At 35.9% G+C, this 15,444-nt stretch overlaps 2 protein-coding genes across 2 annotated transcripts; one reads left to right on the forward strand and one right to left on the reverse strand.

Annotated features, from left to right (window-relative positions):
* Positions 400 to 10,902, forward strand: LOC18791148 (ATP-dependent DNA helicase 2 subunit KU70). Its single transcript, XM_007221924.2, has 19 exons — positions 400 to 990; positions 1,087 to 1,164; positions 1,523 to 1,639; positions 1,762 to 1,876; positions 2,685 to 2,790; positions 2,967 to 3,084; positions 3,171 to 3,254; positions 3,366 to 3,424; positions 4,079 to 4,212; positions 4,315 to 4,358; positions 5,681 to 5,757; positions 6,262 to 6,409; positions 6,617 to 6,678; positions 7,364 to 7,424; positions 8,538 to 8,630; positions 8,714 to 8,834; positions 9,848 to 9,950; positions 10,082 to 10,268; positions 10,458 to 10,902. The coding sequence occupies exons 1-19, from the start codon at positions 925 to 927 to the stop codon at positions 10,569 to 10,571; spliced, it is 1,887 nt and encodes a 628-aa protein (XP_007221986.1). The 5' UTR covers positions 400 to 924; the 3' UTR covers positions 10,572 to 10,902.
* LOC18788510 (pentatricopeptide repeat-containing protein At4g19191, mitochondrial) lies at positions 12,620 to 15,202 on the reverse strand. Its single transcript, XM_007221985.2, has one exon. The coding sequence runs from the start codon at positions 14,610 to 14,612 to the stop codon at positions 12,693 to 12,695; it is 1,920 nt and encodes a 639-aa protein (XP_007222047.2). The 5' UTR covers positions 14,613 to 15,202; the 3' UTR covers positions 12,620 to 12,692.

Genomic DNA, 15,444 nt, shown 5'->3' on the forward strand with positions numbered 1-15,444 from the left:
TAGATTTTAAATTTTTTTTATTTACTACCACTTAGCGGGTTAACTCGACATGACCCGAAACCCGCAAGGGAAATAAACGGGTGAACCCGAAAATGACAAGTTTATTAAACGGGTTGGGTTTGAGTTTAGCATTCTTCAAACGTATATAATCCTAACACAACAGGAACCCGACAAGACACGACCTACTGCCAACCCTACCTGCCACAAACACAAGCCCCATAATGGAAGTTTGAACTTTTTTCGATTAATTATCTGTTAAAGTTTGATGCAGTATTTGATGAATTTCAAGTACTTGATTTTGAACTTAGATTGAATTTTTGAGCTAAGTCAATTTCTTTGATAGAAATTTGGGGAGGAGAGAAGAGAAGGTTGGCTGTGTGTACTGTGATTGATTTTTGTTTGTCTATTTTTTAAAGTTTTTTAAAATATATTTTTAATGGGTGAAACGGGTTGTGTTGTGTTATTCGCGAATTGTAAAGAGTCGTATTTTGTGTTTAGTATTTTTCACCTGTTTTCTTAACGGGTTAAATGAATTAACACGACACGACACGATTGCCAAGTCTATTTGACCAATATTTAGTGGATCCAACCGCTAATTTCCCCCAAAAAAAAAAAAAAAAACAACAACAAAAAAACAAGTCAGGGTATCAGATCAGAAGGCGTTAATGTGTCTTACGCATTTTCCAATATGAACCGTTGATTTCATCAACGCAGATAAATGCAGCTGAGTGCACCACAGGAGATCCGTGCCCATTTCCCCGCTTCGGCTTGCGCGAGACTCTTCTTTTTCAGGCTTCTGGAATTCAAAACTGGACTTCCTTTCTCTCTCTCTCTCTCTCTCTCTCTCTCTCTCTCTCTCCTTCTACGGCTCTCCCAAAGTTTAAGTGCAGTGAATAATTAACTAAGCTCTCTTCAACTGCCGCCATGGAAATAGACCCCGATGACCTTTTCAGAGACGACGAAGACGACCCAGATAATGAACTCTTCCAGGTTCTTTCTCTATCTTTTTTCCTTTTTCCTTTGGTCTATTTGCCTTTGACATATCTTTTTTCAGTGTAAAAAATGATTTTTTTTCCCCCAATTCAGGAAAGAGAGTCGACCAAGGAGCTTGTGGTGTACCTGGTTGATGCTTCCCCCAAAATGTTCACCACTACTTGTCCAGCCGTGAGTTTGTTTGGTTGTTTATTTGCTTAATTTGTTTAATAAATAGCCGTTCTTGAATCTTCGGATCTCAACTTTTCTAATTACTTCACTCATGATGTGATACTAACCAAATCATATATGGATGGATATGTGGCTAGGCATGTTATGCAAGAAATGCTTGTCATCATTTGACAGTTGCTCGAAATGTGCTTCTAAGCGAAACTAAACATAACCTCTAGACTTGCTTTCCAATGTGGTTTATGGAGGAACTATTTTCTTGTGCTTCAAAAAATAACAAGGCCATGCCAGTTTGTTGTTATCAGTACGTACTGATTTTCATTAATTTGTTTGAGGCTTCTTTATTTGTCAATGTTTGCAGGGCGACCGGAAGGATGACACTCATTTTCATGTTGCTGTGAGTTGTATTGCACAGTCTTTGAAGACGCAAATCATTAATAATTCGTACGATGAAGTTGCCATATGCTTCTTTAACACTGTAAGATTGGAACTCTATCAAGCTAAAACATGTTACGTTGCTTGAACTTCTTACTACTTGATGCTTTAATATTAGTCAGAATATGAGTCATTCTCTTGTTGAGCTTACATGTACATCTGCAGAGGGAAAAGAGGAACTTGCAAGATTTAAATGGTGTTTATGTGTTTAACGTCGCTGACCGAGAGTATCTAGACAGGCCAACAGCCAGGCTAATAAAAGAAATTGATAACATAGAAGGTATTTCCTTGGTGAAATAGTGTTTTTGTTGGCTGTTTTCTTAGATACTTTTCTTAGAGTTGATTCCAGTTATAATTTAATTGACAATGTCCACTACTTGAAAATTTATTTTATTTTTTCAATTTGTTTTAATCAAGATATTATCGATCTACTGTTGTTAAAATTTGGTTTATTAAGTCTAACATGCATTGAGTTTTTCTTGCATATTTTTTTTTTATTAAAAAAAATTACAGGCAGAATTTAGAAGTGTATAAGGTCAGTTAACAATGTGTTGTGCGTCTGTGTTTGACTGAGGGCTGCCCTGTGTGGGTGTGGCTCTGAGACTGTATTTTATGTAAATCTACCCTAAAATATACTCCGGAAATGTTTATAGTGAAATCACGTTTTCTCTTGTAAAATTTGGCTTCTTTTATATGCTTTCTGGAGTTCTCATGCTTTGTAATTTATCCTGCCTGTCTCATCACTCTGCTTTTTGTTGAACCTCTTAGATTATGATAAAATTTTACAAAGAAAGGGCCATGTTGATGATCATAGCTGGATTAAAGATCTAACTTTGAGGGTGGTACAGCTCTGTTAGCTTTAGGCTCCCATGTTATATATATTTATATCCCATCCCCAACATAAACTGCTTGTATAGACCAATGAAATTCCTGGTGATATATATATATAATGTTAAATAGTTTGTGGTAATGGATGTAAACCAAAGACATCACATGATGATTTTGTTTGTGATCCAAGTTCTTCCTTTTGACCAAATGCCTCTTTGGAGTGTCCAAGTCAAACTACTTTTTTTTCGTTTCTGTGGCAGAGTCATTTATGAGCAAAATTGGGAGTCAGTATGGTATTGTCTCTGGGTCCCGAGAAAATTCACTTTACAATGTCCTCTGGGTAGCCCAAGCACTGCTGCGTAAAGGGTAAGAGTAACGTATTATCAAAGTTTGGCTTTCTCTTAAAGAAAAAAAGTAAAAGAAAAATGGTATCAAAGTTCATTCCCCTTTTGAAATCATTTTCTATCCTGCTATTTTTATTTTGGTAGAATTGGACCCCATCTGTGTGCTCTCTAACATTATTAGCAAAACTACTATCTCAGATCTGCGAAGACAGCTGATAAGCGTGTTCTTTTATTTACAAATGAAGATGATCCATTTGGCAGCATTAAGGGAGTGATAAAGACAGATATGATGAGAACCACATTGCAGCGGACTAGAGTATTTGATTTGCACATCTTTGCAGTTTAATAGTATATTGATTGAAATTCACTGTTATAAGAAGTCCACCCCTTAACCGTTTCCAGGATGCACAAGATCTTGGCATCTCAATTGAACTTCTTCCGTTGAGTCGGCCTGACAGTGATTTCAATGTTTCTACATTCTACTCGGTATGGCTATATCCTTTATTGTAATACTTTTTTTTGTTTTGTTTTTATTATACGCTTCTTTGAGGATTAAAGTCATCGCACTGCTTACTTCTCTACTTTTATATGTTTCAGGATTTACTTGGACTCAAAGGCGATGATCTTGCACGATTTATGCCTGCAGCAGGAGAAAAGTAACTTTTTTTCCCCAATATTTATTTTATTATGCTCATTTGTGCAAACCATTATTTCCGGTTGGTCTTTTAACACATCTCTTATGTGCATTTGTAAGGAGTACTGCATATAACATTGGAACTGGGGAAACCAGTTGCTTCCTTTCAGATTCAACATGCTTAAATATTTCAACCTGTTGATCTCCCACATCTTTAGAAGCATATTGCTTATAAAAGTAGAGTGACTATTGGAACTTGATGACATAAAAGCTGTAGGAGTTTCCAGGATATTATGGAGACAATGGATTGAGTTAAAAGAGGCAATGTAGAAGTTTAAAATGAAGCATACTGATGAAATTTAAATATGAAATAAAATTTTTATGTTAAGGAGCTACGCTGCTACAATTGAGCACTGAGCATCAAATACAATTCAGGAGTTTTAGCAACAGACCATTTTATCTTAAAAGTTAATTCTAGGGGGTCATGTGGCATTTTTTGTATTAAACGATGATGATCGAACATCTGGATTCGATGATCTATTAGGTTGTGCACTGTTGCGTTAATCTCAAATGCTTACTCTTCTCTGGACCTTTTAAGGCATAAAACCTAATAAATAAGTCTCATTTGTTGCCTAATTTACCTGTTTCTTTTTGTAAATATCTACTCTAATTTCAGATTGGAAGATATGAAGGATCAGCTTAGAAAGCGAATGTTCAAGAAACGCCTAGTTAGAAAGATCACTTTCTCAATTGCCAATGGACTATCAATTCAACTGAGTTCTTATGCTTTAATTCGTCCTACTCTTCCAGGTATTTGCATCACCATTTGTTCAATTACTTACTCATTCTACAAGTCAGCGTCTGCCTATCAGTTTGGGCTCAGAACAATGTTTCATTGACTTTGGATAATAGGAGCAATCACCTGGCTTGATTCTGTGACTAATCGTCCTTTAAAGGTGATACTGCTTTACTACACTACATATCTTTTTATTGCCATTACATGGATATCTGTATCAATGACTAATGAATCGAAGACTTTGAAGTGAGAAAACTTTCTGATGCATTTTTTATGGCACGTAGCTACTTCCAATTTCGAAACAAGGTGGACTTTGTTGTTTATGACTTGTATGGATAAAGGTTATTTAGTCAACCCATTTTAGGAGGTTAATGATTCTCAGATATGTGTTTAAAGACCAGATTGATGAGCATTTTGATTTTGTATTTATTCATTAGTTTGGCTCACATTTGGAGGCTGGGTATGTTTCCCCTCTGTCAATCAAAGGGAAGGAGTCTAGAGACTTGAAATGGTATGATTTGAACAGTTAAGGACCTGTTTGGTTCTGCAATTCAAACAGTTTAATGTTGTTGAAGACTAAAAATTGGAGAATACTCTTTGGCTTGCTCCTCTCGGGTGTATTTTTAGTAGTTTTTGAAAATCGACATAAGGAAACCTTAAATGATTTTTTCAAGAAATTGGGTTGAGTTTTTGAGATCCTACACACATAGAAAACATCTCTTGTTGTTCCCATTATATTTATCTTCCTAATTCTGTGTGTATTTTCTCCCGAAACTTTTGTATAAGTAAATGTGCCGTAAAACTTCAACTTCATTGGAGGCTCATTAGGCCTATTGTATAACAGGAGGGTAGCTCTCTCCCATGACAAAAACCCCTTCATGGGTGAAGCAGGATTTGATCCAGTGTCCCTTTTTTTGATACAAGAGATGTTACTAGCTAAACTAGCTGGCATCTTTTTGGTGTTGATGTTTAGCCTCCAGCATTTCTATTGAACTTTAATTACATCCTTAAGAGTTTCAATATAAGAAAATGAGTTTCCATCAATGATTGAACTTTGTTATAAAAGCCGTTTCCCCCAAGGTTGGTGTTATTACAAGTGTTGTGATTGGCATATTTGTTGGAGTAGTTTATTATAGCAGACATATCTATATCCAAGGCAAAATGTTCCACGTAGAGTATTGCATATCATGGAGTACTGAATTTGTAAGACAAAAATGCACATGTGTACTTGGGGCATGCCTCACTCACACACAAAGAAACACATGAACTATGACCTATGTCTTTTTAGTTCCTGGTTTACTCTACTAGAAAGTTTATGATTAACAAAAATTAGATAGAGTTACATTCATAAGATCTCATCCTGGTTTGTTGAAATGGTTCTAAGATGCAATAATTATCCCTAATCTAATTATTGTTTCCGATTGGGTAGTGATGCCATTTAAACCATATCTTGAGCAGTTTCTGTGTGTTGACATTGTGCAGACTGAAAGATCTTTCATCTGTGCTGATACTGGTGCTCTGGTGCAAGGATCTGCAAAACGTTTTCAACCTTACAAGACGTATGCATGTTATGCTACTTTTCTATCATATTCTTTCTTATGTTTTAAGTTTTCCTAGCTCAATCCGACATAACCTTACCTTCACCAAGTGAAAGAACATTGGCTAGTTTATATTTATTTTGTAAAAACTATTTTCTTCTTCATCTCTCTCGTTTTTTTTTCTCTTGTTTATTTTGTTATTTTCAGTTTACCATTACCTTAAAAGAAAAGAAAAAAAAAACAGAAGGGGTCCTAGTCTAGTAACATAAAGTTGATGTTACCCGAATCTATCTTCTTGTTACCATAGTTTACAGCATACAGTTACATGGACAGAGGAGTGCTTGTCATGAATGAGATACACAATTGGGCGTAGAAAACTAGCTACAGAACCTTTAGGCAGCTACCTCTGTAATGGTTGCATTAGTCTCATTATGAAATCATCATCTTATCAATCTTATGATTTCACTTCTATACTGTTAGTTGGCTTCTTGAAATTTTTTCCTGACTGTTCCATCTGTTTTCTAGTGAAAATATCAAGTTTTCAGTGGAGGAACTTTCAGAGATCAAAAGATTTTCCACTGGACATCTTCGTCTTCTTGGTTTCAAGCCATTAAATTGCTTAAAAGAGTTTCACAACTTGAGGCCGTCAACATTTGTTTTCCCTACTGATGAGGTTGCTTCTTTAGTCCTATAGAACTGAAAATCTCAATTTTCTATGGTTATTGTTGATTTTTTTTGTTTTACCTTTATTAGTATAGACTATTTGTTCTTCATGGTTTATTGCAGTAGTTATTTTTTGTTGAACATTTAGGTGATGGCTGCTTCTTTCGATTTTAATATACTTTTGGGATTAAAACTGAGAGATTGTACTCTGCTGCAGGAACTGATTGGTAGCACATGCATTTTCATTGCTCTGCATAGATCAATGCTACGGCTAAAACGGTTAGTTCTTGTAGCATACATTTTCATGGACTGTACTGAACTATTATGTACTATTATTTTCATGCTATAATAATAAGGATAAAATGATTACTTGTTAATTATTATATTTTGATTTTCAAATGTAAACACCACAGTAAATTGGGGAAGAAAAATCCAAGTTTGGACGAGAATGGGCCCTTGCGTAGGCATGGGCCCATCCCTTTTGAGGTCTGCCGTGGGTACATCACAAGCATGAGATGGGCCCTGGCTGCAGGATGTGTTGGGCTACTCAGGCCGAGGCATGTCCTAAAGCACGAATACTCCTGATTTAAATGGCTCGGTCCCATTTGACCCTACCCATTTGACACCTTTATAAGGACAGAGGGAAATATTCAATTCTCTCTACAAATTTTTTAGCCTCTCTCTCCATTGCCTTCACTTAAACATCCAATTCAACTTTTATCATCCCCCGCTTTTCAAATATGTTTGCGTGTGCAGATTATCATTTCTTTTATCTAGTTTTTTATTTTACTTTGTATTTTGTTTTTTCAGAATTCCTCAATTATGCTTTTTTGGTAGCCTTGCTTGTGGTTTGCGTGGAGCATTATTAATATCTATATATCTTTTAAAAATGATTGAGGTTATGAGTTTTTGAGGGTTTACTTGTTATTGTTGATTTTTTAATTTTTAATTTTAATTTTTCCAGTTTCGCAGTTGCATTTTATGGTAGTTCATCTCGTCCTCAATTAGTTGCCCTTGTTGCTCAAGTAAGATTTTATTACATTCACAAATAAGTTATGTTTAAATGCATACAATTTATGTCCACAAACATATATATATATATATATATATATAATGTATGTATGTATAATATTTCTCTGGGTTGTTTTAATGCATGTGACTGAATGAATTGTTAAGAAGGGTGCGATTTTGTCAGATTATCTACACTGGGTCCCCATCTCTGAATTAGTGCTAGTGCTGACAAATGGTTTCTCTATCAATAGATGCCAATATAATCTACCTTTTTGAATTCTTAGTAGTTGTTTGTTGCTAAACAGGGCAACATTTTTTAATTTGAAACAAAGAATTTGTTATGATTCCATATTCGTGATAGAGGAAACATGTGTTGGTGGTAGGTTTTAAATATTCTTGATAGCAGTCACTTGTTTTTGGGACTTTAAAAGTTGGTATTTGAACTAATTAATACTCGGCATTATAGGAACCATTGTTTTTAAGTATTTGAACTAAAAGTTGGTAAGTTTTTGCAGATTTCCAACTCAATGGTTTTATTAAACAATTTCAAAATCTTAAATTCTTTTTACTTATTTATGTTAGTGAATGGCATTGACAACTTTGGTCCTAATTGTGAAGTATTGTTGGTGATAAACCACACCTCATGTTATGGGTATGCTAATTTCTTTAGGCATTCACCAAATACAAAAAAGGAACTTGTGCAAAACATAAAATTAAGAAAGAAAATTGCAAGCAATTTCTATGGGAGTTATATAATTCTCGCTGGTTACCATTGTGGTCATGTGTGTTTTGCTCAAAAGAAATACAATTTTTCATTGTTGATGTTGTCCCTCACCTCCATAGTTCTATACAGATTCGTAAAGCAATAATTTGAAATTTTCTGGTAGGAACAGAACATGAAAATAAAAACAAAATGGAAAAGGTAAGGTCATACTCTCATGGTATAGTTTTGTAATTGAGAATACTGCTTGATCTTATTCTCAATATCTATCAAACTGCTAAAACGATCAGTGGTTTTCAAACATTTGTGAAATTTTTGTGTTTATATTTGTATGTTATTTGAGTCACAAATATCCTTGTCAAAATTTGTTTTATTAGAACTCACAAATCTCTTTGAAAATTCACAGGACGAAATAATTAGTGCTGGTGGTCAGGTTGAGCCACCGGGAATGCACATGATATATCTTCCATACTCTGAGGACATTAGAAACACTGAAGAGGCAAGGGATATTGTTGGATTTGTATTATAGAGTTTCTCCTACTAAAGTTATCTAACAAATGTCATGGTCGTGACAATTTGCAGCTTCATACAGGTTCAAATGTTGCACCACCTCATGCAAATGATGATCAAACTAGAAGCGCTGCTGCTTTAATCAAACGTTTTGACTTAAAAGATTTCTCAGTATTCCAATTTGCCAACCCTGGTATTTCGTTTTGCAAATCCTTCATTGAAAGTATTCTATCAATTTTCGAGCTTTCATTTGTGTGTATTTTGTTTGCTCTGGTTGCTTATCGTATACTTGGCCATTAGTTTTTGCTTAAGTCCAATCGAGAGATTTTGGAGAGGCAGTTGGGTGTGGACTTTTGTTTCATGCTTGTCCTTTCTGGGTTTATAAACTGTCATATTCTCATGATGTGTGAATTGCCAATATGCTAGTTTCGTCATCTTGTCATGTGGAGTGGAATCTTAACTTCTGAACGTGGGTATGTTGAATTGAAATTGGGGAGCTTTCTCTTTTGAGCTGAATCGTAGCCACTTAAGTGTTCATTTTACTTCATGTATCCCACTCCCCTCCTTATATGTCTTCACCCATTCACCTGATTGGGCTGGAACCATCCCATCGTTTATAATCTCTAGGCCTTCCCAGCGCAGAAGCATATTCCTGCAGAATATTCTTCTCTTCTTTCCCGGAATTCCTAGAAGAGGATATTTAGTGATTTTGTCATCAGTGGAGGAGCATGCGTGATACAGATCTATTTCAAAACAATGCAATATAATCATCTGATAGCATGTGGTCTTAAAGATATTCTTACCTTTAATTCTAGATTGGGAGTAATTGTCTGTGTTTTTGATATCCTTGTTGAGTTGTCTTTCTTTTTAATATAGCAAATGAATCATTACAAGAATGATTGAAATTTATAACTCAAACCGTGTTCTGGAAAACAGTCCTTGTTGAACAATTCTTTGGATGCTTAGGGGGAAATTCACCTTCAATTGCTTAGTATAAATGTCTATAATATATATTAGTAATTAGTTGTACACATGTATTAGTGTGCCATTGTGTTTGGACTTTTGGAAGTTGACATCTTGGAGACCTCTTGTCCATCCCCTCAAATCGTGGCTTTTTGACAGTACCAAAATAGTACACTAATCTTTTTACTTTTGCTGTCATAATTTTTCTGTAAGGTGCATAGTATGAAACAGAGATTTTTGCAGCCTTGCAGAGACACTATGCAGTACTGCAGGCCCTAGCCCTGGAGGAGGATGAGATACCAGAAATCAAAGATGAAACGGTGCCTGATGAGGAAGGCATGTCTAGGTAATGGAAAGTGTATGCTTGCATGTCTGCCTGCTCGTATCTCTTGCTTCCCAGTAACTGAGCACTTACTGTTTATTTTTTCTCCTGCACAATGTTCCTAACTCGATGTCTTTGCGTATATGGCTTTACAGACCTGCATTTGTTAGTGCATTAGAAGAATTTAAGCAGTCTGTTTATGGGGATAATTATGAAGAGGAAAACGATGCTGTGGGAAATGGAAAAGCAAGTGAGACCTCCAAAAAACGAAAAGCAGTTTCTGAAAATGCAGTTAAAGAGTCTGGTAATTATGATTGGGTTGATCTTGCAGACAATGGAAAGGTGAAACTGAAAATGGCTTTCCTGTACTTTAATACTTGTGGTTTTTATCTCACCTTTTTAAGCCGAGACGGAAAAAGAACATCCAAAAGATAATGTTTAAATTCAAGAGTTTTCATCCTGTTGATGTTAGCATGGATTTTTTTTTTTGGGAGAATGCTAATCACTTCTGATACAATCCTTGTTTTGCAGTTAAAGGATTTGACTGTCACGCAGTTGAAGTACTATTTGACAGCAAATAATCTTCCGCTTGCCGGAAAGAAGGAAGCTTTGATCAGTCGAATTTTGACACACATGGGGAAATGACCAAGGCCAACTATATATCTTCTTTGCAAGATCAAAAGCTGTGTGGCTACGGTTCCGATGAATGGTACGTTGTGATCACCAGGGGTTTATGTACTTACAGCTGTGCATGAAGATCACCAGGGATTTTGAAAGGTGAAGGCTCAATTTTGTGGTGACAACCAATTCACTAATTCATTACAAATGAGCTGTTACTCATCACGAAAACATGGTGCAAATTTGACTTCACCATTGTATGTATGAAAAATTTGTTCATTTTCATCTTTAATGATAAGAATTGGAAACTTTTCAAGTAACTTAAATCTCGAGTAGACCTTCACATTTTCTGTGCATATTTTTCTCAAAGATCATTCCTTAATTTATGTTTAACATCTTCACTCATTATAGTGAAGGAAACGAACCAACAGATGAGATGTCTGTCTGCTAGGTGTAGATGAGTGTTGTTTTTGAGGACTCCGAGTGAATTCATTTCCGGAAAATTATGAAAAATAACTTTTTAAATTCACCATTGAAGAAGTGTAACTAGGAAGTCAAACTGAAAGAAGAATGTTGCATCTTGGAATTTTAATGTGATACGATCAAGGTCTAAAAAATCGATGATATTGGAAATATCTGTAGTCCAAAAACATGGAAATTTCAATGGAAATATCGGGATATTATCGATATCGATAATAATTGAATAAAACCCACATTAAAACTTTGGAGAATGTTTATTTAGTCAATTATCTATTAGTTTATCACATAAAATTTGAAGGAAATGCATTGCATGATTGATTTAACTGATTTAAGTTGATTATACAGCGAGCTGGCAAAAACTGTGAGTGTAGAAAATATGTAGTAATTAATGAAAAAAGATTAAACACACCATAATCATTTATATATAATGATTTACTACAATATTTTACACTTCATACATTGCATGGTAAGACATATGAGTGACTTAGTACCACATACAATTCCTATGAGGTTCAAATTTTTCACTATCTTCATCATCTCTATGTGTAGAATAAGTGTATTGTGAAGAATAGTCATCAAATGATAAATCCCCAAAATAGTTTTGTATGTAATTGTTAACATGCCACCCATATATATATATATAAATATTTTAGCATATTATCACAAAAACATAAGTGATATGGTGATTAAGGTGTCAGAGGAGTAAAATGGGAGGGGTTTAAGTCCCCTTTGTGTTTTTTTTCCTCCCTTCCCCCCCCCCCCCCCCCCCTTTTTTTTTTCCTTTTACATCGATATTTTCGATATTTTGACAAAATATTGCTATTATCGTCGATATTGTCGATATTTATACGATATGTATATGGATATGTTCTGAAATATCGATATTTATACGATATTTCGTCGATATTATCGATATTTCAAACACGATATATATATGCCTATCGAAGGGTGAATTTTCCTAGAACCTGTTAATCTTTTACTATGTCTATCTCAAATTTAACACTAACTAGCTATTGTTCTATTTATTATCATTTATATTGCAACGTATCTCAAGTTTGAATCTACGTACTTTGTCTATCCCAAATGTTGACTAGCTATTGATATATAGTTCTACTGGCAATGGAATCTAGCTAGAAAAACGTCGTGACTTGTAAATTAGTGGTCTCATATTTAAATCCTCATGACACCTTGATAGTGTGTGTGAGAAAACCTCTCCCATTTCCTAACTTTGGCAAAAAAGATATATATAATTCTCACTCTTTGTTGTATTTATCATTTGTTATTGCAATATATCTTAAGTTGGAATTCTCACTCTTTGTTAACTAAAATAAAAACAAAACAGAAAAAGTGGTTTAACATGAGAAGATGGTAGCTTATATATGGTGGCTTTTAACGCTGCTTATATATCTTAAGTTTCCGTGAACCAACTGTAATGCATTGCCATTTCATTTTTCTTTCAATAAATTGTCCATGAGATTTGAGATATTCTCCAACAAAGTGGAGGCTATACACCATCATCCCAAATTTTCATTGACAACTCTAAATACCGAGTTTTCATATCAATACCAAATTTTCATTGACTAGGGGGCCTTTGGTCAAACGAAATATCCAGAGTATCATTCATGATCATGGTTATTATGTTGAGCAAATATAAATTATTTAAATTAATCATTTCACAAAATTGTCTGAATGTGGCGAGTATTGTTCTTCTTTCAACTGCAATGCCAAACAATCTAACATTGCATATATAAGCAAGCCTTCAGGATGACCCCTATCTTCGACTGTAAATACATGAGGTTTCCCATTAACATGAAGAAGGCTTTGTCCTGGAATTTTTTTTACTTTCTTAAATTTCATAGCTCTCCTTAATGCAGCAACTTCATCCCACCTTCTCTCTGATGCATATATGTTCGCCATCTCCACAAATGGAACTGCACCCTGGGGCTCCAACTCAAATAGACGGCGACATGCATATTCCCCGATCTCTACGTTATGGTGAATCTTGCAAGCACTAAGCAATGCACCCCATATGCGAGCATCGGGTTTCATCGGCATACTTTTCACAAGCTCCGTTGCTTCTTCCAACCTTCCCTTACGCCCAAGGAGATCCGCCATACAAGAATAGTGGTCTACCCCAGGATTTATCTTGTAAACTTTTTTCATCATGTCAAAGAACTCCATTCCTTTCTCAAGAAGACCCGCATGAGTGCAAGCTTGAAGAATGGCAAGAAAAGTTAAGTGGTTTGGTTTCAGGTCCAAATCCACCATCAGGCAGAAAAGGTCCAGAGCTTCTTCGTAGTTGCCATTCAAAGCAAAGCCTGCGATCATAGTTGTCCAGGAAACAACAGTTCTCACTGGCAAGGCATAGAAGAGCTCCCGAGCACTGTTAATATTTCCACATTTTGCATGCATGTCAATTAATGCATTGCAGACTACGATGCTGTCTCTTAAACCGTTAGAAAAGGCATAGTTATGAATCCATTTTCCCAGCTCAAGTGCTCCTGTTTGGCCGCAACCTGAAACCAGAGAAAGCACAGTAACCAAATCAGGTTTCTCACCAGCTGCTTCCATAGCATGAAACAATCTTAGCGCCTCATTCAAATCTCCTTTATCAGCATACCCACTGATCATAGCAGTCCATGAAACACAAGTTCTATTTGACATGCCATCAAATAAAAATCTAGAAGAAAGTATATCACCACACCTGGAATACATTGATATAAGGGCATTGACAACAAAAATGTCAGAATCACAGCCCATTTGAATTCCATGACAATGAATCAGCACACCCTGTAGCAATTTATCAGGTTGAATGCACGAAGAAAGGAGGCTCACAATTGTGCTTATATCAGGCCTATATCCATCACAGAGCATCCATTTGTAAAAATTTAGAGCATCAAGAAATTTCTCTAAGTTTGCATATCCTGCAATCATTGAATTCCATGAGACAACAGTCCTCGCGCCAATTTCAATCCCATTAAAGACAGCCATGGCCGAACTTAAGTCATCGCATTTGGAATAGGCAGAGATCCAAGTGTTAGCCATTGAAACATCTCCATCTATCCCAATCTGAATTCCAAATGCATGAATGGCTTTCACCAGTGCCAAATTCTTTGTCTCCAAACTTGCCTGAGTCAACCCCATAACCGTGATGGTATCAGGCAGAATTCGCGCAAACCTCATCTCATGGAACAAACGTAACACTTTATCAAGAAATCCCAATTGCGCAAAACCCATAAGCATCACGTTCCAGCAAGCCACGTCTCTCATGGGAATTCTCTCAAACAGAATGTAGGCATCAGCCAACCGATCACACTTGACATACATATCGAGCATTGCTGTTTGCACAAAGATATCTGACCGAAATGGTGATTTTAAAACATTGGTGTGAATAATTTGGGAGAATTTGAGGTTGGAAAGCTTGGCACATGCTTTAGCCAAGAAGGTAAAGGTGAAGTTGTTAGGTTCCAAACCATTTTGTTTCATTTGGAAAAAGAGAAGGAGGGCTTTGTGGGGACGGCTTTGGTTCACAGATTCTCTTATAGCAGAGTTCCATCCAACAATGGTTGAGAATTTTGAAAGGACCATTTATCATCGTCTTCGCCGTGGCTGAAAAGAGAGATACTTTCTCTTCAAATCTAACTTAATGTTGACAACCATCAGTTTTACATATGCCTTGAAACTGCCACGTAAGCATCATCAACTTCGGGGATGCATCCAACTCTATTCTAAGTCTCAACAGCAGTTCCAGAATTCACAGACAAACAAAGAGAGAATGGTGGAAACACCGTATAAAGATGACGGCGACTCCAGGCCAAGGCACCAGAAGAGAGGCGGTCGGAAACCCTAGCGACGAAGTCAGCAGAGAACGGAAATGAGATGGACGACTTGTCGTGCGATGGGGTCGTCGTCGAAGGAAGAGAGAGCATGAACGAGAGGCGAGACGAGGAAGTGACGGTGGAAGCAGGCTAACCTGGGCTACCGCTCGGGGCGCTTTTAATGTTTTACAGCCCAAAATAAATTTTTAGCCCGCCCCAAGCCCACTCGCACAGCAGCAATACCCCTTCACGAATTGTCTGTCTGTGTTGATGTTGTCGTTTGCTTTGGTTGGCATGTTTGGTTGCTTTAGCTTAGGTGGCATGTTTTGGTTGTTTTCTTCTATATTCCTTCATCATCTTTTTGTTGTCTTCATATTATTTTCTTCCCTCAATTTGTTGTTATTGAAATTTGGGAATTTTTTTAAGGTTTATAAAGTATCAGTTTTTTATTGAAATTGAAAATCCTAATTGATACTTTATAAACTCTAATAAAATTAGGGATTTCAGTTGAATATTATAAATTATCAATTGATTATATGAATGATGAATTATTAATTAGGGATGAGGTGAATTAATTAATTACTAACATATTGTCCTTTTTT

This window comes from Prunus persica, chromosome G1 (assembly GCF_000346465.2).
Source record: "Prunus persica cultivar Lovell chromosome G1, Prunus_persica_NCBIv2, whole genome shotgun sequence".
Taxonomy (NCBI): Eukaryota; Viridiplantae; Streptophyta; class Magnoliopsida; order Rosales; family Rosaceae; genus Prunus; species Prunus persica.

Bases quoted from the DNA above. Each gene is read 5' to 3' on its own strand.
- LOC18791148 (XM_007221924.2), top strand. From the start codon at position 925: ATGGAAATAGACCCCGATGACCTTTTCAGAGACGACGAAGACGACCCA. The intron at 4,359-5,680 runs GTGATACTGCTT...GACATTGTGCAG, and splicing joins TGACTAATCGTCCTTTAAAG to ACTGAAAGATCTTTCATCTG. The intron at 7,425-8,537 runs GTAAGATTTTAT...GAAAATTCACAG, and splicing joins TAGTTGCCCTTGTTGCTCAA to GACGAAATAATTAGTGCTGG.
- LOC18788510 (XM_007221985.2), bottom strand. From the start codon at position 14,612: ATGGTCCTTTCAAAATTCTCAACCATTGTTGGATGGAACTCTGCTATA.